General features: G+C 37.2%; 1 protein-coding gene and 1 pseudogene across 1 annotated transcript; both read left to right on the top strand.

Annotated features, from left to right (window-relative positions):
* The window catches only part of LOC149201741 (beta-glucosidase 22-like), a 219,277-nt pseudogene that overhangs the window by 25,796 nt on the left and 167,689 nt on the right, over positions 1–25,792 (top strand).
* Positions 13,034–14,651, top strand: LOC149201742 (uncharacterized). The gene has a single exon (XM_089403667.1). It carries the CDS (start codon positions 13,734–13,736, stop codon positions 14,649–14,651), a length of 918 nt encoding a protein of 305 aa, XP_089259793.1. The 5' UTR covers positions 13,034–13,733.

Below are 25,792 nucleotides of genomic sequence, written 5' to 3'. Positions count from 1 at the left end.
CCTTGAATAAGTTCTCCGTTTAACTTTGCTAACTGCATTGCGCCTCCATTAGTAATATACTTAATAACATATGGGGCTAAAAAGTGTGTTTTGAATTTCCATGGAAATTTCACCAAATTATTGTCATAGAGGAGAACAAGCTCTCCTACCTAAAACTTCTTTTTGTTAATGTTCCTGTCATGCCAAGCCTTTTCTCTCGCCTTGTGTACTTGTTGATGAAATCCTGCTATAAACCTGTCTTCTTCTAGAGAAAGTAATTGCGACATCCTTTCTTCCATTATGTCGGGGTCTGCCATATTTGTAAAAGTTGTAATCCTTAGGCTAGGGACAATGTATTTCATGGGCATCACAACTTCTTTCCCATAAACCAACCTAAGGGGTGTCTGAACTATCAAATTTTTGTATGTAGTCTTATAAGCCCATAATATTGCTGGAATCCTAAGATCCAAATCATCCATGTTTACATTACATACCTTGGTCAATGCATTCTCAAAAAATTTATAGAATGCTTCCATAGTTCCATTCTTCTGAGGATGGTAAGGAGTGCTCTTTTGGTGGTAAACTTGAAATTACTCAGTTAATGCTTCAATGGTCTTATTCAATAATGTGACCCTTGCTAACTTATCAATATCTTTGGACACCCAAATCTGGACAATATGTATTCAAAGATGAACTTTGCAGCAGTTTCTGCGCTGCAATCCTTCACTGGCTATGCTTTGACCCACCTTGTCAAGTAATCAGTCGCAGTGATTATATACATCACACCAGTCCTTTTTCTTGGTGGATTGATAGGTCCATTAAATCATTAACCCATTTATCAAAAGCCTGCAATGTTACTTGTGGCACTAGTGGAATTTCATCTCTTCTTGAAGATTTTCCTGTTCTTTGGCAGACATCACAAGCTTGACAATACTCCTTTGCATCTTTGTATAGTGTAGGCCACCATAATCCCGCTCTTAAAATTTTCTGTGCAGTAGCTTTCCCTGCATAATGTCCACCAATTGCGCCACTATGAGCTTATGTTAAAATTATCTGTCTTTTGTGCTTAGGAACATACCTGCGTAGTATTTCATCTGGTCCCATATTATACAAATGTTCTACTATTAATGAAAAGTCTGCTTCCTTAACCACCAATTATTTCTTCTGTTTCATAGTGTATTATGAAGGAGCCATCCCTATGGTTAAGAACTGAATAATATCAACGAAGTGATCATCCGCTATTTTAATCGCAAAGAGTTGCACATCAAGAAGATTATCCTCTATATTCATTGGTTCTTCTCCTGTTTCCAACCTTGACAAATGATCAGGTCCGACATGGGGGCTAAATCCTATCATTTTAATGTTATATAGCAATGGTCAAACATGTCGCGAGAGCCGATGTTCATAATCTAACATATCTTTTAAGAGTGAAGCCAGGTTTTAAGAAAGGTTTTATAAGTAATGTTTTGAATCCAATAGTATGCACATTTTACAAAGCCATGTTTTAATGCAAATAAATTTAATTTTTTATTAATCTTCATATATAGTTGGTCAATCATAAATGGAACAATAATTAGATATGGTTTAAATATATCATTATTTAGATATGCAAAGAAGTTAATAGTTCAAATTTATCTATTAATTTAAGGAGAGAATGAAAATATGTTAGCATCTTTCATTTTTAATCATACTATGATATAATTATAAAATTTATAAAATTTGGAAAGATATATAATTATGTGTTTAAAAATAATTATATATGAAAGATTAAAACTATTTTTTTTATAAAGAATATAATAAATTATAAGAAAATATTTTGGAAATAATCACATCAATGAGTATTTGTGGTTCATTGTTGGGACAAGATGAAGATCCTTCCAAGAGTTATAAAGTAACGATTATAAAAACTACTACTTTTAACTGGGTTAAGAAAAAAAGGAATAATGATATAACTAATAAAGTCAAAGTTATAACAATATAAATTAATATTAATTTTTATAAATCTAAAGAAGTAATTATTTCATATTAAGTTAAATATTATAAATAAGAATAAAATCCAAATCCAAATTTAGTAAATAATAAAAATTAAATAATTAAAAACTTAAAAAAGAAGAAATCAACCTGGAATCCTATAATTAACTAATTTTGGACTTGACTAAGAATTGCTAAAGAAATAAAATATTCCCTGGTGTATCTATCTATCTATCTATCTATATATATATATATATAAAGCATGAAGAAAGAAAAGAGGGATATATAGTAAAAAAAAAAGAAAAAGAAAAAGAAAAAGAAAGGGGAAATAACTTTTATAATAAAGATAAAGAAATTTTATTAAAAAAATAAAAATAAAAACCTAAGAAAAAGAGGAGAATATGAATGGATCATTCCAAGAGCTATAAGGTAACGACTATAAAATGACTACTTTTGATTGGGTCAAGAAGAAGGGGAATAATGATATAACTGATAAAGTCAAAGTTATAACCATAGAAATTAATATTATTTTTTATAAATCTAAAGAAATAATTATTTAATAATAAGTTAAATATTATAAATAAGAATAAAATCAAAATCCAAGTTTAGTAAATAATAAAAATTAAATAATTAAAAACTTAAAAAAGAAAAAATCAACCTAAAATCCCATAATTAGCTAATTTTGGACTTGACTAAGAATTACCAGAGAAATAAGAAGTTGAATTCAAAAACGCATGCTTGCTGAAGGAGCTGCGCAACCCTAGCCAATGATCGCATCAAGAAGCACGCAGCAGCACGCAACTGCGCCCCAATGGCCCCGTGCTACTGGGGCTTGATCTCCAGCATTAGAGGACGAAGAGCTTCCTTCAGATCAGCAACAAGAAAATGAAGGAACAACAAAAGCTTTTGCCTCTCTCATTTCTACAATGGGCTTGTCAAAGAACAGACCATCAGTCACCAAGTTTGTTAAAAGACTAGAAGATAATCCTGAAATCTCACTCCCTCATGCCCTTCTCCACAGAGCAACACTTTCTCTGGTGGAGCGTGGATTAGTGAGGCAGTTCATTGGTTTATGGCCATCACCCAAAACTATGCAAAAATGGGTAGAAATGATCTGGACTGCGTCAATAGATGGGAAAATCTCAATCAGGTTTTGTGGAAGAGGTTACTTCACCTTCCACTTTCAAAACAAGGAGGATCGAGATCTGATATTTAGGAATGGACCTTATTTTATGGATATTAGGGGTTTGTATCTAAACAGATGGACACCGGATTTCGACCCAGAAATGGATGTCCCCAATGTCATCACCGTTTGGGTCAAACTGCCACACCTTCCCCCTCACTGCTGGGGGATGATTCAGTGAAAGCAATAGGAAACACAGTTGGGAAATATATAGACAGGTATGAGCCAAAGGAAAATATGCATGCATGTGCCAGAATATGTGTAGAAGTGGATTTTGGGAAAGGCCTACCAGAAGCCATCAAAATCAAAGTGGACCAGTGGATGCACATATAACAACTGAATTATGAACAAATCCCCTTCAAATGCAAGGTATGTCACAAATACGATCATTTTGCAAATAGATTTACAAAAAAAGAAAAAGAAAAAGAAAATGAAAAGATTGAAGAACCGGAAAACAAATGGGAACAGGTAAAAAGAAAGAAGACAGTCCACAAACAACCAAATCTCTCTTCCTCGCAGCCCTCCACATCCTCTTACCCCCATCTTCCATCACCAAAAGTTAACATTCTTGCTAGCCCTATCCCTTTTGAACCTCTGGATCCTTTAGCCCCCCCATCCCCTAGACCAAGATCCAGATCCAAATCCAGATCCAGATCCCCACAACATACCCCCAATCCCCCCTCATCCCCTCCGGTTTCAAACACTCATACCCCTCGCCCCCATTAGTAGACAAAATCATAACCAGAAAGCAGTCAAAGGAAGTACCCCCAAATGTAGAATACCAAAAACAATCAGGAAGAAAGACAAACAAAGAAATTAGGGATGAAGTAGTAGCAAAGGAAATGACATTAGGAACACAGTAACCTATGGAAACCTTCTGAGGAAAAAGTTCAGGAAACAACGAAAAAATTCAGCCAAGAGGGAAAGGAGCCATGCACCACCCATCAAGCAAATAATGATAGTGGTTTCCTTGAATTGTAGAGGAATGGGATCGCCCATCAAGGAAAATGCCACAAGAAACATTCTGGAAAAATAAAACCTAGACATCCTTATGATTCAAGAGACAAAAACAAACAACCAAGAAACTCAAAAAAAAAAAATAAAAAAAAAATCAGAAATTATGAAGGGGAAGCAATACAAGCGACAAGAGCATCTGGAGGCATATTCACAATATGGAAAAAAGGAACTTGGGAATTAATAAAATAAAAAAAAGATTAGCACTGGATCCAAACGGATCTAATGCAAATCAATACAAAAGAGAAGTACAATGTCATAAATATATATGCCCCAAATCATTACAAGGAAAAAGAGCAATGCTAGGACACCTTAAAAGAAGTATTAAAAGAAGTGCAAGATGGGAAAATAATACTAGGAAGAGATTTAAATTTGGTAAGAAGCATAGAAGAAAAGTTTGGAGGAACGTATCACATAGACCCATCCAGGGATACTCTAGGAGAATTAATGGAACAACACAACTTGATAGATATCCCGCCAAACAATGGGAAATACACTTGGAGCAATAAAAGAGTGGGCAAAAGTAACATAAAAGAAAGGCTGGATAGAATTCTGATACAAGAAAATATAGCAACAGTGTACAACTCCATAAAATCAAAAATTTTACATACCACAACGTCTGATCATAAACCGGTGATAATAGTCATGGGCAAAATGGAAAATCAGGGTCCGCTCCCATTTAGATACAACTCAATTTGGGACAACAACAGAGAAATCAATGAATTAGTCAAGGAAGCATGGGAGACAAGAGTAATAGGATCACCACATTATATTTGGGAAACAAAATTAAAAACTGCAAGAAACAAATTAAAGGAATGGGCAAGAGCAAATGAATTAAAAAAAAAAAAAAAAAAAAAAAGAAAGAGAAAAGAGTTACAACAGAAAATGGACAGCATGCAAATTGAAAAAGAAAACAAAGAAGAAAGCAAGCAAGATTATCTAAGAGAGAAGGAAATCTTTTGGGAAATATATAGGAAAAACATGAAAGAAGAAGAAGAGGCAAGATTGAAATCAAGAAGTTTGTGGCTCAAGGCAGGGGACAAAAACACATCATTCTTCCACAACACAATGAAGATAAGAAGAGCAAGAAACCAAATAGAAAAAATTCAAGTTGAAAGCCAAGAGGTCAAAGGAGTGGAGGAACTAAAAAAAGCAGCCTATCAACATTTTAAAAACCTACTGTCAGCCAACGAAGAAATGGTTGAAAGTGAAGACTTCTTAAAGCACACAAAAATAAAAATAAAAAAAGAACAAAATGCAGCAATGTGCAAGGATCCCACAGAAGAAGAGGTAGTGACGGCCATATGGAGCCTGCATCCGGACAAAGCCCCAGGGCCAGATGGCTTCACAATAGCATTCTACAAATTTCATTGGTATACCATTAGAAAGGATTTTTTAAGAATGGTGAAGAATGTTTTCAAAAAAAAAAAAATAGGAGGCAACACCAAATCCTCCTATCTTGCTCTTATCCCAAAAGAAGCAAACCCCTCAACTTTCAACAGGTTTCACCCTATCTCTCTCTGCAATTCATCGTATAAGATAATAACAAAAATAATTGCAAATAGAATCAAGGAAGTACTTCCAATAATCATATCTGAAAATCAAGGAGGATTCATGCCCAATAGGCAAATCATAGATAATGTAATTATTGTACAGGAAGTGGTTCACTCCAGTATGCTAAAGCAAGAAAAAGGCCTCATAATCAAACTAGATATCGCAAATGCATTTGACAAGGTCAGTCATCCATATCTAATGGTTGTCCTCCAGAAATTTGGATTCTCAAGAGAAATAGTGGAAGTCATACATGCATGCATCTCTACTCCATGGATTGCCCCCTCATAAATGGTAGGCCCAATGATTTCTTTCAAAGCACAAGAGGCCTTAGGCAAGGTTGTCCTCTCTCCCCCTTCCTATACATTATAATGGCGGAAACATTAAGCAGTGCTCTGGAAAATAAAAGAAAGGAAAGAAGTATCACAAGGATTAGAATAGAAAAAGGAGTAAAAAAAATAAACCACTCGCTCTTTGTTGATGACACATTGCTACTGAGAGGGGCATCAACAATAATAGCAAGGAGGTTCAAAAAATTCCTGGATGACTTTTTACAAGTTTCAGGTGGGCTATTAAACAATACAAAATGCAGGATATATGGATGGAATACCCCCCCAAGAACTATGCAAAGGATCTCACAAATCTTAGACATCCCTGCACAGGAAAAATGGACACACTTATTTTATCTGGGACTTCCAATCTCAAAAGAGAACATGAAGACAAAAATATGGACTAAATAAATTGAAAAAATGAAAAACAAAATACAACGCTGGGGTATGAAGTGGCTAAATATGGTAGGAAGGGTAATTCTAATCAAATCACTCCTTGCAGCACTACCTATCTACCAATATGCCATAATCATGGCCCTAGCAAGTGCCCACAAACAAATGGAGCTTATCTTAAGAAGCTTTCTGTGGCAAGGGGGGAAGCAAGAAAACAAAAAATTTAGCCTGGTCAGGTGGGAGCAAGTAGTACTACCTTATGAACAAGGAGGCTTATCAATACGGATGCCTGGGCTCGTGAATGCAACACTGGGAATGAAAATATTATGGAGACTAATTACAGGAAAAGAGAGCTGGTGGAAAAAGACTCTTATAACAAAATATATGAATGGCACCAGGAAAAGACTACTCAATGGAAATATCCCAATAAGACCATGTACCCAAGTATGGAAGCTGGTTAAAAAAACAATTCCATTAATGAGTAGATATATTTCTAAAATCCCAAGCAATGGAAAAACAATTTCAATTTGGGAGGATAGAATCATGGGAAAAGAACCATTACAGACTCATCTAGAAACTGAAGACATACAAGAGTGGATGAAAGATAAAGGTTTCAACACCTTACACTCTATATCTCTTTGGAATCAAAAGGAGTGGCAAGATTGGAAAAGCTTAGCAATCCCGACAGATTTGGAAGGGCAATGGAGAAAAATCAGGCAGCTCTTAAAAGGGGCAATGCCAATCCACTTTGATGAGGAAGATGCTTATCTTTAGGACCCAAGCAGTGGACACTACATAGTTAGGAATGGATATAAAATCCTTTAGGAACAATCAAATCAATATGATTGGGATTCTTGGAGAATAGCTTGGAAGTCAGAAAGTCTACCTAAGATCAAAATATTCATTTGGACTCTACTAAAAGGGAGAATATTGACTAGTGACAACCTAAAACAAAAGGGCTTTCAAGGCCCAACACGATGCCCATTATGCATGCAGGTTGAAGAAAATATTCAACACTTATTCCAAGAATGCACCTTTGCCAAAGAATGTTGGCAAAAACTGATAAGTCCTTTGGAAATAAGAATAAATTTTGAACAGTTCTTGCCAGATTTTCTTCAGACTCTCGAGAAGGCCTATCCATACACAATAAAGAAGAAATTCACAATTTAGAGAATATGGAAGTGCATCCGAGTAGTTCTATGTTGGAAAATTTGGTTGACATGAAATAAGTGCATTTTCAAAAATCAAATTCCAAGGATAAGGAAGACCCTCTAAAAAACGTGGGGTTTAACTTCTAAAATCCTCAATGTCAAAGGAACAACACCAACAGATTACAACACTCTTCAGCAGGAAGAGCAAGATTAGCTCAGCAAAGCCATAATAAACAATAATGGACAAAAAGAAACAGGAAGATAAACTCAGGAAATATTTGGAAAATAAGAATGAGTGAAGAGGAACTGACAAACTGGAGGAAAAATTAGAACAAATACTGTCTATACTTTGATGGGGCCTCAAAGCATAACCTGAGAAAGGTAGGGGTAGGGGAAATAATCCTAGATCATGATGGGAAAGAAAATGTTACATATGAATGGGGATTGGGACAAATTTCAAATAATAAGGCAGAAGCATATAGCTTGTTGATGGGAACAAGAATAATAAAAAAAGAGAAATTCAAAATCCTCTCATAATAGGTGACTCAGCCATAATAATAGAGGCAATGGTAAGAAACAAAAAACCAAGCAATGAGTTCATGAATAGAATTCTTAGAAGAATAAGGAAGAACTTAGAAGGCTTTGGCAATGTAATCTTTAGACATGTCTTGAGAATTCACAATCAACAGGCGGATTATTTTGCAAACCAAGCAGTGGAAAAAAATGAAAGGCATGTTCGTGAAAACCAGGAAGAATATCATAACTCTGTTCCTTAATGAGCAGCAAAAAGCACAAGTATAAAGATCACCAAAATCAAGGAAAAACCACAAGGATAAAAGCAATAAATCAAAAAACAACAGTAAAAAAGCAACAGAGGGCTCATCACTGTAGTAACAGCCAGGAAGTCACGGAAATGCATAAGAAAATCTATGAAACTTTAGACTCTAGCATGAGAAACAACAGGAAGGAAGATTGCAATCATCGCAGAAGCAATCTCAATGAGAAGACTAAGCGAGCAGACTTCATATTAAGCCCTCTCCCCTCTTCTTACCTAGCTCGTTCACCCCATATCCCCCCATCCCCTCCACTCCCTCCACCCAACGCCCCATCGGAGCATAAAGCCTCTGTTATGTCCAGATTTCGGTCCTCTCTCTGGGACCTCATTATTACCGAAATACAATGGAAAACCATGACTGAGTGCTTAACTCGGACTTCAAATAAGCTTTCATTCGCACCTAAATATATCGCCGGGTCCGCCCCCCAAGCTTTCACCACATCACTTTTCTCTCCCCTCTCCAATCTTCGATCAAAGCTGGATCGTCGATCTGGCGTCTGATCCGACGATTGGCGATTAACCCTCCCATCCAAACTTGTGCGACTTTCTCTCACCGTCGATCTGTCCCCATCGGATCTGATGGTTCTTATCGATATCGGGCCGACAACATGCTCGGAGATTACCCGCCCGAAAAGCGGTTTTCTCTCTCTCCTCTGCTGCTACGTGTTGCCCAGTCAATGGAATCGGGCACCCTCCCCTTTTTACCACTCAAGGTTTCTTATCCGCTCAAAATACCACCTTCGCCTTTAAACCCACCTTTCTCATTGATTATCGTTTGAACCTTTTCGTGCCTGATGACCGTTGATTTGATTCATCGACGGTAACGATGATTCCTCCAGAATGCAGCACCTCTGGATAATCTCTACCATCCATCCCATGATTCCAAACTTTGCAACTTATTCTGGGCAGTTATTAAACTGAAAACCCCGTTCGTCGATTCCAATGGCCCTCGTGCCCAACAAAAGGGAAGCGTTCGACACCAGAAGAAGAAAAAGCACCTCAGGCATTACAAATCCAAGGAAACACAACAAACAAGGAGAAGAATGCAAAGCCAAAGGAAGAACAAGAAATCAACTCAAATGGAACCACAGTGGCACATTACAAAATCAGTAGCACAAGCAATGAAGGAGAGAACTCAGTCAAATATGAAAAGAAGAAACAACCAACTCAGGAGCAAATAGTCTATAAGCCTTAAAAAACTGTCAGAGAACCCATGGCATGTAAATTTCTCTTTCTAATAGGTCAGTTTGTTAGGCAGTACACTAGAATACCCATAAAAATACATGAAGTTTTGAACACTAGCCTAGGAGAAGAGACTACGTTCCTATCTCCTGGCTTAGATGTTTATCTTTTTGCAGTTGTTTGTAATAGGAGCTTGCTCCAACAAAGCTTTTGATAATATATCAACTACCCGACCTTGTTTAAAAAAAAAAAATTACTAGAGAAATAAAATATTCTTGGGTAAATAAAAAGGTATATATATATAAAGCTTGAAAAAAGAAAACAAATTCCATAAAAAGAGGCCAGGGATAATAGTCAAAAAGAGGGAAATAACTTTGATAACAAAGATAAAGAAATTTTACTTAAAAATAAAAACCTAAGAAAACGAGGAGAATATAAAGTAAACTAAGATCAAATGATGATATATAAAATGTAAAATAAAAAGGAAAAGGAAAAACGAGGAAACCAAAGCCAAGGAAAAAGGGAAAAAACGTAGATTCCGCACTAGACCAAGAAGGGGAAATAACTAAGAGGAAAGGGCAGGGATCCAACAACTACTAATTTTCCACCTGTCATCCCGGTTAAGATTACTTGATCTCTTCTCAATTTACCTGTTAATATTACTCGATCTCCTCTCAATTTCAATGGCTTCCCTAAATAGTTAAATAGTTTAATAGACCACTAATACACATGATATGTGATCGGTTTTCGTTGAATAATAATTATTCAATGATAAGTTAATGTACATTAAAATATAATATCTAGAAATTACTTCTTTTTTTTTGTAAGTAAGCACCCATGGGGATTGGAACACTTAACCTATTGTAAGGAGTCCCTTAACAATTTAGAAATTTCTCCTCGATCACTAAGTTTTGATAAGTTTTTCACTTTCCTGAAAATAGAAAAGAAAAAATTAGTTTTCTTTTTAGGTGGTATGTTTTTAGTTAAATAATGGTGTTGAATGTGGTTGGTTTCATCAGTGAAAATCATCTAATGATAATTGAATTAAGATAGATTTAATTATGAATATTAGGTTGAATCATCATTTTTATCCAAGAGAAATCACTCCATTTGAAATGATTGGTGGATGATGAACAAAGTTCTAGAGTTCCATTGCTTCCAAATACAGTAGGCCATTAACTTCTTTTCCTACATCTGACAAAAATGAACTCTTAACCAATCTGGTTTTGACACCTTCAAAAAAAAGAAAAAAAAGAAAAAGAAATTATTTTCTTTTGGGAGGCATGGTTTTCTTTCATTAATGGTTAGCCCATTTTCTTGCATAGCCTCTAGTGACCACTATCACTAGTCTCTATCGACTAGTGTCAATTGACTCATCATCCTTGTTCAAAAAAAGCCACACCATTTAAAATAACCTAGGAATACACTAATCTTTATCCACTAGTGTCAGTTGACTCATCATCGTTATTCAAAGAAAACCACACCATTTAAAATAACCTAAAAATAATTTGAAAAAAAAGAAACTTTAACTCCTTACCATTAAAGTTTTTTTTAACCAATAAAAATAATTTAAATTAATAATAAAAAATAATACACTTTAATAATATTTAATCTTATTCTATATCTAAAACCAAATATTACTTCAAATTATAATCTAATTATATATCTAAAACTAAATATTAAAAATAAAAACAACTATTAACATATTCTATATATATGATATATAATTTTTAAATTTTATATAAATTTTTTAAATACTTTTAATTAAAGTATAACTCTATTGAGAAAAACCAAATTTAACATATATTATATATATATATATATATAAAATTATAATTATAATATTTACTTACTAAAACTGCTTCTGCTTGGCTAAGAGCTCGTCGTCCTCGGACGTAAGGAAACAGGTTAACGGCCCAAGACCCAGAGGCATCTGGCAGGAGTGAGAGCCTGCTCCCGATTACGGACCACCAGCAGGGTTATGCCAGGTGGCGTGGTTTTCCTATTTAACAGTGATGAGTCAAACCCAGCGTTCGCGGATAGCAGCCAGAGATGGCTGTCCTCACTGTTGGTTTGACACCTGAGTTGATAGGTTTTACCACCTTCGGAAAAAAATAAAGAAAAATAATTATCATGAAATTTATTAATATAGTTTAAATATTTCTTGTTTTTTTCTCTGAATTTTGTTTATTTATAAACAATTTTATTTAAAAAAATTATATAAAATTGACCATCTTAAATTGCTAAATTTGAGGATACGAGTGTTCACATGACTCATGATATTTATTAAAAAAAAATCATGACTCTGAATCATTTTTTAAATTGGATTAGTCTACCTAGGCGGTAGAATGCCCTGTTTTTCGGCACTGGCCGGAAAATCGTCCGGCTCCGGTCACCGGAAATCTCTCCGCCCTCTGCCACCATCCCCTAGCTCCGCCACCCTCTTTCTCCGCCACCCTCCCCTGACAGTCCTGACATTCCCTGCCATTCCCTGACAAAAGTATTATGGCCGGTTCGAAATGGTCACCCACGCGCTGCTCACTCACATTACTCTTCGACCCGGCGCTTCCCGCTCTGCGATTCCGCTCTGCAGCTCGCCACCCAGGTACTCTTCAGCTCGCTCGTTCAAGTATCCCTCGGCTTGTTTTTAATTGTGATTAGAACAACGCACCCTACTCGTCGTCGCCTTCCCTCAATTTTGTTGAAAAACTAAATATGCAGAGATGGCCGGTGCCGGAAAACGAGCCATTCTACAGCCCAGGTAGACAAAGCTCTGGAGCGGGTTCTTCTTTGATTCTCCGTTTTGTACACCATTACATGACTGGGTCGCTTTATTCTTTCAATTTGATATCAAACAACCCTTACATTGAAGGCGCTGAGCCATATTCTGACCATATTAAGAAGTTGAGTTATTTGCATTTTAATTTCGGTTCGCTTTGAAGCTCGACAAGGTCAAATATCCGTGGTTGATTTCGTCATTTCTCTGGTTGGATGTGTGCAGACATGAGGATTTTAGGCCTGATGTCCTAAAGGTCACAAATTAGTTTATGATTTTTTATTTCAGGATGTTTTGCGGTTTGATTGTGGGTGAAAAACACGTTTACGCGTTAAATGCTGTGGAAATTGAAAAATTAGGAGCTGTTAATCGTTTAATCCTTTAAGTTAGAGAGATATTGCTCTGGCATTAGTTGACGATTCAGGTTGAATACTTCTCAGGGAGTCGACCGCTTTTCACTGCTCGTGTTGTGCGGCATTTCATTCGGCAATCGAAGCTGCAGGATGTCTATGTTGACGGTTTAAGTCGTCCTCTTAACAGAAACTGCAGGAGTCACGGTAAGCCTGCATTTTGTAAATTTTTATGTCTACTCTCGCATACGCTGGAAGAGACTATTTTAGCTTTTGTTTTTTTAATGTTAGCAGTCTTTGCTGGAAAGTTTGTAAATGAGAAATCGTTGAGAGAAAGCTTGATTGTATAAGTTTTCGTGTCCGCAAATCTGAATAATTTGTGTTTTAGGAAAACGCTTGAGAGGACATTTCAGAGAGATACGTTTTGGCTAATTCAGGATTTGGTTTGCAGTTTTCGTTACATTTTGATGGATCTTGTGCATGTATGGCATGCCGAGAAAAAACAAGGGGCTTAAAGAAAGCAACAATTGCATGACGTTTACGAGCCAAAAATAGCCGACACGGAAAGTTAAACTTCAGTTGAGGGAACGATTATAAGAACCTTTATTTTTATTTATTTTTATAAATTTGGCCTGGCAGGTTTTGTATAATTAGGCAAAGTTGTATGGAAGGCATATACAATTTCTGGAGCTGAATTTAAGGATTTCTTCGAGGGAAGTTGGTTCAGAAACACGCCCGAGGTTCATTCCCTCGATCTCGTCTGTGAACAAAGGCCTTGTTGGAAGGATTTGAATATTTGGGCCCTAATTTCAGGTGTAGAATTTGGGGGTTGAAGATTTTTCTGAGATAACTTACAGGCGATCCTGAGTTGGGAAGCATCAGGATATTGTGGAGAGGAAACGGGCAATTGTTAGTTTCATAAGGCCTGTCTGAAGTTTGCGATTTCGCTTTAGCCAGATTGCCATAGTTGAAGCAGCAGGGGACTTGGACTTTGCGCGAAAGATTTCCTCTATTGGGATATGGCGTCCTTATCTGGGCTCCTACAGAGGCCATTTGCAGCCATGACAGCTACCGTTGCAGCTGCACTGTATGCAGACGTGCCAGATAAATTGCACAAAAGAAGTGCTCCTACTTTGCAGGATTCAGGTCAGCCGTCTCTTCAAATTCAATCTTCACCGCCAGTTCATGAAACCTCATCCCTCTCTGACTGCACTACATCTTCCTGGTTTTCCTATGTATCTGTTTTTACACCATCGAATATATCAACAATTAAAAAATACTCAATTCTCTCAAAAGTTTCTCCCGTTGAAGGAACAATGCCACACCATCAGGTTGTAGAAACGCCTCTCTTGAATGGGTCATTGAGCCCTTCAGCTTATAACTTGGCATGCAATAAAGACAAGTTTGGTGGACTTGCTTTCAATCATAAGTTTGTGTATAGTCCTTCCAGTCTACTCTTCCCATACCCTATCCTCAATCAGCACTACAGCGGGCATTCCTCTTCATTTGCTTCTGTTCCTATTCTCTTCACGCTGTATAAGTCTGCAAATTTGTCATATGGTTTCCCAAATTCATTTTCGTCATCTCAAACTTCAAAATCTACATCTGAAAGCAGTCCTCGTAAGCATTCAGATTTGTCTCCGCATTCAAGATATTTCCATATTTGGCATTTACCAAAGCAGGAGACATATGGTTTTACAAATTCTTCAGAGTGCCTGCTTGAGCATAAGAAGCCAGCAGTCGCAGTGGTTTTGCTTGGATGGTTGGGATCTGGGCAAAAGCATCTTAAAAAGTATGCAGATTGGTACACGTCTAGGGGAATTCACGCAATTACTTTCACAGTTCCTATGAAGGACATTGCCAGTTTCAGGCCAGGAGGAAAAGCAGAGCAGCAACTTGATTTGCTTGTAACACATCTTGCTAACAGGTTTAGGTAGGGCCATACAAGTTGTACGATGCACCAAAACAACCACGTTTTTTTGTAATTTTTTCTTGTTTTCTCAATGAGATATTTTCCCAATTTGGGGGCCCTCGTTGGAGTATTTTTAATGAAAAGTTGACATTTGAAAGATTTTTTTTTTTTTTTTTGGAGATTGGTTTCCTGTAATTTTTTTTTTATTTCCAATTAAATTTCCAACAATGATATTTTATTTTATAAGATAAAAAATTCAATCTAAATTATTTTTTTAGTAAAGAAATCATAAATAATTAATTTACCTAAATTGTTGGAATAAAAATTTTAATCATTAATTTATAACATAACAAAAACACAATCTATTACATAATATTGAAACAACACAAAATATGAAACGCCAAAACTAAATGCTTTATAACATAGAATCAAAACGAAACAAATGGACAAATATTACAGTGATACACAAAATATGAAACGCCAAAACTAAATGCTTTATAACATAGAATCAAAACGAAACAAATGGACAAATATTACAGTGATACCAAAATTCTATGTTATGTGTATAAATAATAGTAGAAATTTTATATATAAGTTCCAAACTAACCTATTACAAAAAACCTCTCACTTAATCTTGACATAAAATAATAAAAAATGTTATTCATGTGCCCCCGTTCTCCCTAAGAGGACATTTTGCTTGTGCTTCTCGAGGGTATGAGGATTTATTTGAGATAACTTGATGAAATCATTAAATAGAGTTGTGGTGTGCATGTTCTTTCTTATGGAAATGGTACCCATTTTCATAGTATTGTACTACCATTACTACTTACCTCGCACACAACTTGCCATGTGATATGCCTTCTAGTGATTTCTTTCTTTTACCATGTGGTGGGCTATGCTCAGAATGCACAATTTTTTTGTTTTACATTTGGTTCCTAGCCCTTTTCCCTAACATCACATGGGTAGCATTGTCATGAAGGGTAACTTCACTATTTGTTCCCAATTCCGTTTTATAGTATAATTCAAGTTGATAATGTCTTGTTTTCTTCCTCATGCAGATGACAAATAATATCAATTATAATGTCGAATCAATAAAAAATGGGAATTGTTATTGGGTGCAAACTTACTGTCAATGAATCCCTTATGGATTTATAAACTATATCATCATCTTCATCTTCATATTTACAATTGAAAAGATGAATGAAACTCTTTAGATTAAGATGATCCTGTCTCATGTCTTCATCAATGTGAGAGGAAGATTAGAGCCCTTTTTAAAATCCCACATGGGTAGCAAGGCTAACCTACACTGTGTAATCATGACCTTATTATCATAACTAGAAATGAATAAAGACGAACATTCCTACAAAAAAAACGTTGCTTGTAATTTGCGTCAAATATTTAAATTGTTTGTTGTTCCTCTAAACATCTCTACTACAAAATCATTGACACAATCATCTATATCAACATACAAAACCTATTGTGCATGTCTCTTGCAAACAAACAAAGGTAGGTTAAAAGTGATAATGCCAACAAAGTAAGCATAAATTCGACTTAAACCCTACAAAATCCCAACTTCTAGCCTATATAACATTAATTGTTATTTAGGTGTAATGAGTATAACAAAAATTAAATGTAAACAAATAGCATACCAAAAAATAAATAAAAAGGATTACAACCCTTGCAAAGTTATAGTTCCCTCATGTCCATGGGAGTATGCATATTCTTTTATTTTTTCGAAACCTAAAAGATCACATAACATTGGTAAATAGTGTTGATGATGGTTAAAACATACAAATAAATATTGTGTTTAATCTATGTGCTTTAATTGTAGCTCCACTGGGGATCTAGAGGAAGTAGTTGTTTTTTGTTTTTCCTTCCTTGCCTATGTACAAATATTTCGAGTAACAAAAAAGAAAAAACATGACAGAACAATAAGTATTAACAATATTTTTAACCTTAGGGGTGGAAAGTATGGGTGGGGTGCGAGTGCATCCTAGAGGACAACTTGAATTATCCTACTCTTGGAGTCTAGGTAAGACATCCAATAATTAGGTAAAGGTCTGCTCTCATCTTCAAGGAATGTCACATGTTGTCTATCTCCAAATCCATAAATTGATCATTTTGGGGGATTCTTCAGTCATCATTCATCATCTTCATTTGGGCTCCTCCTTGTTAGCTTTGAAACTCAATGCAATTTTCGAAAATGTCCACTCCAGCTTGGTATCTCTAGTGGAATTTCAAGCAAAACATATCCTATGACAACATAATGTTAAGGAAGATTTCCTAGCTAATTGGGAAACTAATTATGAAGCCGATCTCTAGAAGGTTAATGACCAAATATCATGTCTTAAGATTCCCTTAACAAAATGACAAGTGGAATCATGGGATGGAATCAACTGGTAGTTGTGAGGTCGTTGTTTATACTCACTCTGTCAATTGGCACGACGATGTTCTTGGCTTCAATCATGAAAAATGCATGGTTCATCTCTCACCCTACAAATGAAGTTATGGAGGATTACATTGAGGAACATGGGAATTTATGGTCTCACATAAATGGATTTGATGTAGATGAGGGGTTGCATGGCAACTCCCCTATGTTTGACCCTCAAGGGGAAGTTAATAAGCAAGTTCTCTCTCTCTAAAGTTGAAATAAAATAATGTTACTTCACAGGGACATTGAGACTTTTTATTTATGATTGAGAATGTGAAATATATTTACTACATCTCCTTCCTGTTGTGTTCTAATATAAAAAACAAACCAACCAAGTGTGGGTTTTGGTCAACACTAACCAAATATGTATAATCATTTTTTTTATAATATAGCCAACATTGTTTATTTATTTTTAGATAATATTTTATTTTTATTTTAAAAGGGACACGTGTCAACTTCACGTTGAGCATATATGGAATCACACATCACCCTCACATTGGACTGCAGAATGCACATCTTAGCGCAACTAGCATCTCAACATAAGTCCCCAATGTGGTGCTCAAAAGGCACCACGCTGGCAAGCCTGGTTGGGACTCGTTAAGGACAAAGATTTATCATCATTGTTTGTGTGGTTCATTTCATTTAATTTGTGAAGATGGCATTTCCACTTTCTCACCTTCCTTAGCCTTTTTTTTTTGGGTGTCTTCTCTTCCATTGGCCCAAGTAAAGTTCCATTTGCTAATTAGTTCATTCTTGTTTGGGTGTCTTCAGGTCCATTGGCCCAAATAAAGTTCCATTTGCTAATTAGTTCATTCTTGTTTGGGTGTCTTCTGGTCCATTGGCCCAAATAAAGTTCCATTTGCTAATTAGTTCATTTTTGTTACAAAATGTAGCTAAGAGGTTTGGCTTCCTTAGGGTGACTAATAACCCTACGGACTCTTCTCACTATAAGTAAAAAGGGCTTTGGTTTCCTTAGAGTGACTAATAAACCCTAGAGCCTCTTCCATTGCTGGGCATAAATAGAAAGAGTTTTGGCTTCCTTAGGGTTTCTATAAGCCCTAGGTCCCATCTTATTCCTCAGTACTCACCAGAAGTTTGCTTTTTTAATGTGTTTACACGATCCAAGCGTTGGCTAAGTTACATACCCTTTCTTTTCAACTCTCTTTGGTTTAAAAGCGTTTAGCTATTTAGTTCTCGTAAAAGAACAAATCAACTTTACTTCCTTTATGCTATTTCATTTGCTACTTAGTTATCAGTCTTTAGAGAAACTTAAGACCTAATCGAACTTGACATCTAGTCCAATAAACCAGAGCCCTGGATCACTCCACTCCCTTTTCCAGTTTTCCTGATTAGGGGCAACTCCAATTCCTGTCCAAACACTCAAGCTTAGGCCTTCCACCTAGTGTTACCATAGTGCTTCATTGGAAACATCACACTATATTTTCCGCTGAGCTTGCCTGTACTTTGGCTTACACTAGGTTTTGATTTTGATTTTGGCTTTGTATGTATTTTGAATAGTGTTTATCACTTCACCCAAATTTTCAACTCATGGCTCCGAATAAAATCATCCATGTTAACGAAATTTTGCATTTGCATTCTGAAATCCCAACTGATCCAAGTCCCAAAAACATGAACTGCCTGCTAAATTCGAAAATGCAAAGTTTCAAGTTCAAGTTCACAGTCGTGTTATAGTATTTTCATCAAATAGGATGTAAATATTTGGCTTAAGCAGATGCTGTTTATCTTTTCTATTATGTTTTATTTGAAAAATGTGTTAATCATAAATTTGAATTGATTTGCAAGTTTGTGTATTGAATAATATATTGAGAGGCAAAATCACTTCCTTGTGTAGGCAAAACAAGCCAACTTCATGGGCACATCAAATAAACAAAATGATTTGGTCCTTTGCAACAATGAACTCGCCAGCAAAACAATATCAACCAACTTGATTTTGGTTTTCAATACCTTTACAGTTGTTTGTTATATGAATAGTAGGACCTCAAATTTGAACAATTGAAATGGATGGAGACCTCACTCTTAGTCTCTTACAATTGAATTAAAGAATGCAATAAATTGTATACAAGGCGTATTGTGATACTAACTGGACCACATTTGCTTCGTGCTGTCAAACGCATCCAAGGTGCATACAGATCCACTGCCAATTCCTGATGCCTTGACAGAGCACCATGCTAAATGTGAAAATCGATTTTGTGATTCTTCCAACAATTCATTCTGTCGGGGGCCTGATATCCTTGAGACCTGTTAATGATTTATATCACTTCTGTGATGGTCTTGTATCACGCATTTATCTTTTGCTGTTCATAACAAGGCAGGCATTCCTCCAAGAAGCTGCCTAGCTGAGCACTATATAGATCTGGGAATTTTCGAAAATGGTCCACATGGGGTGACAATACAAAATTACAAGCCCTAACTTTGTATCCTGCTTTCTTTTGCTGTGCAATGAATGCCTCTACAGAGTCAGCAGGAATAACCCTATCAGCAGAACTGTAAATGTATAGCTGAGGGCACTGTGGTTGTTGATGTGATAAAATTCTGAACACATCGGAAAGCCTCCTATTATGGACAAGAAACAGAACGAGTTAAATATAACAAACAGAACGAGTTAAATATAACAATTGTTGCTTTCTTTAAGCCCCTTGTTTTTTCTCGGCATGAATGTAACGAAAACTGCAAACCAAATCCTGAATTAGCCAAAACGTATCTCTCTGAAATGTCCTCAAGCGTTTTCCTAAAACACAAATTATTCAGATTTGCGGACACGAAAACTTATACAATCAAGCTTTCTCTCAACGATTTCTCATTTACAAACTTTCCGGCAAAGACTGCTAACATTAAAAAAACAAAAGCTAAAATAGTCTCTTCCAGCGTATGCGAGAGTAGACATAAAAATTTACGAAATGCAGGCTTACCGTGACTCCTGCAGTTTCTGTTAAGAGGACGACTTAAACCGTCAACATAGACATCCTGCAGCTTCGATTGCCGAATGAAATGCCGCACAACACGAGCAGTGAAAAGCGGTCGACTCCCTGAGAAGTATTCAACCTGAATCGTCAACTAATGCCAGAGTGATATCTCTCTGACTTAAAGGATTAAACGATTAACAGCTCCTAATTTTTCAATTTCCACAGCATTTAACGCGTAAACACGTTTTTCACCCACAATCAAACCGCAAAACGTCCTGAAATAAAAAATCAGAAACTAATTTGTGACCTTTAGGACATCAGGCCTAAAATCCTCATGTCTGCACACATCCAACCAGAGAAATGACGAAATCGACCACGGATATCCGACCTTGTCGAGCTTCAAAGCGAAACGTTCCGTGTAGATCGCCGAAATTAAAATGCAAATAACTCAACTTCTTAATATGGTCAGAATATGGCTCAGCGCCTTCAATGTAAGGGTTGTTTGATAGCAAATTGAAAGAATAAAGCGACCCAGTCATGTAATGGTGTAGAAAATGGAGAATCGAAGAAGAACCCACTCCAGAGCTTTGTCTACCTGGGCTGTAGAATGGCCCGTTTTCTGGCACCGGCCATCTCTGCATATTTAGTTTTTCAGCGAAATTGCGGGAAGGCGACGACGAGCAGGGTGCGTTGTTCTAATCGCAATTAAAAACAAGCCGAGGGATACTTGAACGAGCGAGCTGAAGAGTAATGAGCGAGCTGAAGAGTACCTGGGTGGCGAGCTGCAGAGCGGAATCGCAAAGCGGGAAGCGCTGGGTCGAAGAGTAATGTGAGTGAGCAGCGCGCAGGTGACCATTTCGAACCGGCCATAATACTTTTGTCAGGGAATGTCAGGACTGTCAGGGGAGGGTGGCGGAGAAAGAGGGTGGCGGAGCTAGCGGATGATGGCGAAGGGCGGAGAGATTGCCAGTGACCGGAGCCGAACGATTTTCCGGCCAGTGCCGGAAAACAAGGCATTCTACCGCCTAGGTAGTCTACTCCTTTTAAATTTAAGAATATATTTAAAATAATAACAATATCACTTTTTTATCAAATTCTCACGAATAAGCTAAAAAATACACGTAACATGTGACATACATCAATGCCCTGATGAAGTGTCACGGAACCCATGCCTAACCGCAGGCCTGAATGTTCAAAGTCAACTGATCCATAAACGCAGGTTCGAATCTTCTCCTTTCAATATCATTCAATGTGCCGTGTCGTGTTATATCTCATTCCATGCTGTTATTACTATACGCGAAATCGAGCCTCGCTCTTTCGTTGTCAGAGTTCCACGAAATATTTGGTATGTGATTATTAGCATGGCAGACACATCGGCACTGGTCTGTTGGGCGTTAAGTGGATTCTACTTTCTCACTACTCGCATTTAAGGAGTGGAGTGTAAGTCGATGATCACCAGACATGGCTTTCCTTCAGATTTTATTTTTGGAGCAGGCACTTCTGCGTACCAGGTTCCCCAATCCTTACTTCACTTATTCCCTAGCTTCTTCTCATGATTCTTCTTTGTACATTACATATACAATGTGTATGTAATTAATGCTAAGTTTTGCCTGGCTATGCACACGTTGAAGGCGCTGCAGCATTGGATGGCCGGAAACCCAGCATTTGGGATAGTTTCACCCACGCAGGTCGCCCTTTAACCATGTAGTTTCCATAATTCATTTTTGGACATTAATATCAAGCATTGAATGATCTACAGGTAACATGCCCGATAAAAGCACAGGAGATGTAGCAGCAGATCAATATCACCAGTATAAAGTAACAACTTCTACTACTCCTCCCTTTGTTGAAAGAAAGATGTGATTGTGATAATTAACTACTTCAAATTTTGTATAGGAGGAGATGCCATAGAGCTTATTATTTATCTATAACTAGTGTTTTCTTTCATGGATGATGATGAAATTACTTGCCACGAGGATGTTGCTCTCATGAGTGAAATGGGGTTAGACGCTTACAGATTTTCTATCTCCTGGTCTCGACTTATACCTGGTAACACACATACACATATGTTTCTTAGTATACAATCGAGAAAACTAGGAGTATATTGTTAATATAATTATTTTTAACTCATTACTGCAGATGGAAGGGGAGTCGTCAATCCCAAGGGGGTTGAATACTACAATAATCTTATCAACGAACTTATCCGTCATGGTAATATGATCATTGAGAAGAGCCTCATGATGAGTTTGAGCTTTTCAGCCTTTCAGTAAAATGCAAGTAGTGCCAACGCTGTCATTGCATTGTGAATGATTGGTACAAATCTTGCAGGTGTTGAGCCACATATCACATTGTATCACTTCGATCTGCCTCAAAGTTTGGAGGATGCTTATGGCGGATGGCTCAATCCGGATATAGTGTAATGGTTTGTTATTTTTAAATATTTTTATAATGTTCACAAACCATTTGACATATGGTGAATCAAGATACAATATTACTGTACTTTTCTGACAATGTAATGTCTTATTATTATTATTTTTTTAATATTCACAAGCCTAGTGTGTTTAGTATTATATATAAAAAATTTTAATAAGTTAATATAGATCTATTTTAAATATAGATTTATTTTATTTTATTTTTTTGCTAAGGTAAGTGCAGATCTTTTTTATTCAATTAAAAGAGAAATAGTGTACAATCAGCAATCACGGCGGTGGGGCTCACCAAAAGGACAGGCCTACCCCAATCCCCAGTCACTAAATGACAAAATGAACCTAGGGACGCAGCCAAACAAACCAGCAATCCAAAATTGACTTTTGGATCTTAAGCTAAAGATCTAGTGGATGAAAACCATATTGGGTGGCCAACATGCACACCACTTAACCAACACATTGGCCCCGATGCATCCTATAAACCATAATTTATAATCACATCGGGTCCATTTTTTGCATAACCAACGATCACTTTTACCGCTCGAAATCCACCATTTGCACGCGACTCCCATGAGGTCATGCAAACAACTCGAAACATTAACTGTTGTAGTGGTCCCACCAACATGCACGTTCAATCCTGGCCGTTGAATGCCCTTGCTTGATCCAACGGTTCAGGCTCATATCGCGCAGAGTAAAAGCACCGATGGTCAGCACGCGAAGAGGGCGGTAATTTCTCCCCACTCAAAGCCACGTGTCGCGTGGTGAGTGGAATCGCTCCTGATTGTGAAAACCTCTTCTGGCCTAAAGAACTCACGATAACTCGGAAACCGCCCAGAGGGTAGAAAAGCGATCACTGGAGAAACAGGGGTTTTGTGCCAATCGAGAAAGTCTGGATTCCAGCACAAGGGCCAAAGGAAGATGAGGATCCCTCCTTCCAGCCATCCCTCTGAGACTGTTGGTTTGCTGTTACCTAGGTTAAGGAGAGTGACATAGACCCACATTCGAAAAAGGACCTTCCATATGTCATAGCATTTCATAATGAATCCAAATCGACGAGACCCCTTTTGTGTAGCTTTGCTTCGGAAATTCTGTCTCTTGATTTTTCCTGATGCTGTTGTTGGTCGTTGATGGCCCTAGATGAGCATCCCTCCTTCAACCTGTCATCCATAATCTTCGTCCACCAGCAACACAAGTCGGTATGCTTGTTTTGCACTCCTTCATTTGCAAGCCAGTCCGCAACTTTGTTGGATTCCTTGCGAACATGCACCAACCTCAGAGTTCTCAGCCTTCATAAGTGCACTTGGATTTTTTGGTAGACTTGCAGAAGCCACCAGTGTTCTGAGATTTTCTCAGGAGTAGCGCCAACATTTATCCTTGTTACTGAGTTGATGACTAATTTCGAGTCAGCTTCAATGATGACATTGTGAATGTTGTGCTTGAGCAGTATTCCCAGACATGATTCCATCGCCATGAGCTCAGCCACATTGTTGGTTGCTACTCCTAGATAACTATGGAAGATGATTCGTATGTTTCCTTCTTCATCTCTGAAGACCCCTCCATAACCAGCTTCTCCTAGATTCACTTTTGAAGCCTCGTCTATGTTGAATTTTAAAAATCCATGAGAAGGGGGTTGCCAAGAAGACTTTTCTATTGAGGTCTTCTTGTTAAACTGTATAGAACCCTGAGGGGGATGAACCTTGAGCTCTAATTTCTCCATAATTCTGGCTTCTCTTTGATCGATGGGTTTGCCAGTAGCTATATCTCCCATGATATGAACAGTGTCTTTAAGTTGTTTAAGGATTAGCTTTAGGACGTTGCTCACCAGGCTCATTTTCTCCTTGAAAATCTTGTTGTTGTGCTCCTTCCAGACATTCTAGATTATGAATCCTGGGGTCAGAATCCATACAGAGTTAATGATCTCATTGTCCAAAAAAAATTTCCGCCAATTCTTCAATATAGTGATATCATTAACATTTCTGTCTGTATGCTCAAAGACTTCTCCAACCCAATTCCAAAGTATTGTGGTAAAAGTGCATCTATTCAGTAGATGATTTGTAGTTTCTTCTTGTTGTCTGCATAAATGACATCTTGAGGGGCCAACAAAGCATCTTTTTCTTGGGTTATCCGATGTCAGAATCTTGCCCTGTTGAACCAGCCACTTAAACAATTTTACTTTCATCCAATGAGGATTTTCCCAGATTTCTTTCCACGTCTTATTAGTGTTAGGAAGGTCTAGCCCTGCAACTATTCTTTTGGCTTCCTTAAGGTTGAAAAGACCTGTCTTGTTCTTTCCCCATCTCAGTTGATCATTCAAGTTTGAGTTTAAGATTTGTCTCTTGTCTAAAAGACCTTGAAGGGTTGTAGTTTGCGTATGCAACAAGCCCATTCCACTATAATTTGGAAGTTTCCAACTTCTCTATTTCTTATCATTCCTTGCTTGATCCCAATAGTCACTTACACACCTTAGTCCTTTGTTGTTGGTATCGATGTGAATGTCTGCTAATTCTTCACTTCGAAGATTGTTCTCCTACTGCCAATTGTCTTTCTAGAACCAACCCAGGTTCCCATTTCTGATCTCCCAAAAACTATGGTTTTGAACAAGGGCTTTGTTCTCCTATGCCCTATTCCAAATTGCAAAACCTTTTACCTGTCCTGTCATTCTGATGAGATTTTCCTCCTACCATTCACTAGCATATTTGTGCTTCCAGAGTTTTTCCCAAGGGGCTTGAATTTCTTTCAGCCATCTCCACCAAATTTTGGCGCCAAGAACTCTTTTTAGAATTCCTAGGTCATAAAGACCCAAGCCACCATGGGACTTAGGTTTGCATACTCTGTTCGATGCCACAAGGGCCCATTTCTTCTTTTCTTCACCTTTCCCCCATAGAAAGTCTCTCTGAATATTTCTTATATTTGTCATTACATAGGCTAGTGCTGGAATGGCAGATAGCATATAAATAGGGATACTTTGTAGGACAGCCTTAGTGAGAACTAGTCTCCTTGCTAGATTTAGTGCTCTGTTTGTCCATTTACTGATCTTATCTTTTAGCTTATTAAGAACAGGCTCCCAGATATCCTTGTGAAGCGGTTTGTCAGTGAGAGGAACTCCCAGGTACTTCACAGGAAGTGTCTCCCTTTGAAAGCCCAAAATTCTGGAAATATTTCTTTGAATTGAAATATCTGTATTGAAAAAGAAGATTTTTGATTTAGTGAGACTTACCTCAGTGCCTGCCACCCCAGCAAACTCACTTAGAATCTATTTGAATGCTTTGGCTTCCTTAACAGTGGGTGTGCCTTGAAGCATAGTGTCATCCACAAATTGCTGATGTGTCACCGTGTCCCCACCATGAGTGAGTCTCAGACCCTGAATTCTCCCTTTCTCCTTAGC

This window comes from Pinus tabuliformis, chromosome 2_1 (genome assembly GCF_031772625.1).
Source record: "Pinus tabuliformis cultivar Carrire ecotype Pingquan chromosome 2_1, CPIR1, whole genome shotgun sequence".
NCBI classification, from domain to species: domain Eukaryota; kingdom Viridiplantae; phylum Streptophyta; class Pinopsida; order Pinales; family Pinaceae; genus Pinus; species Pinus tabuliformis.
This window is presented reverse-complemented; position numbering and strand designations above follow the sequence as displayed.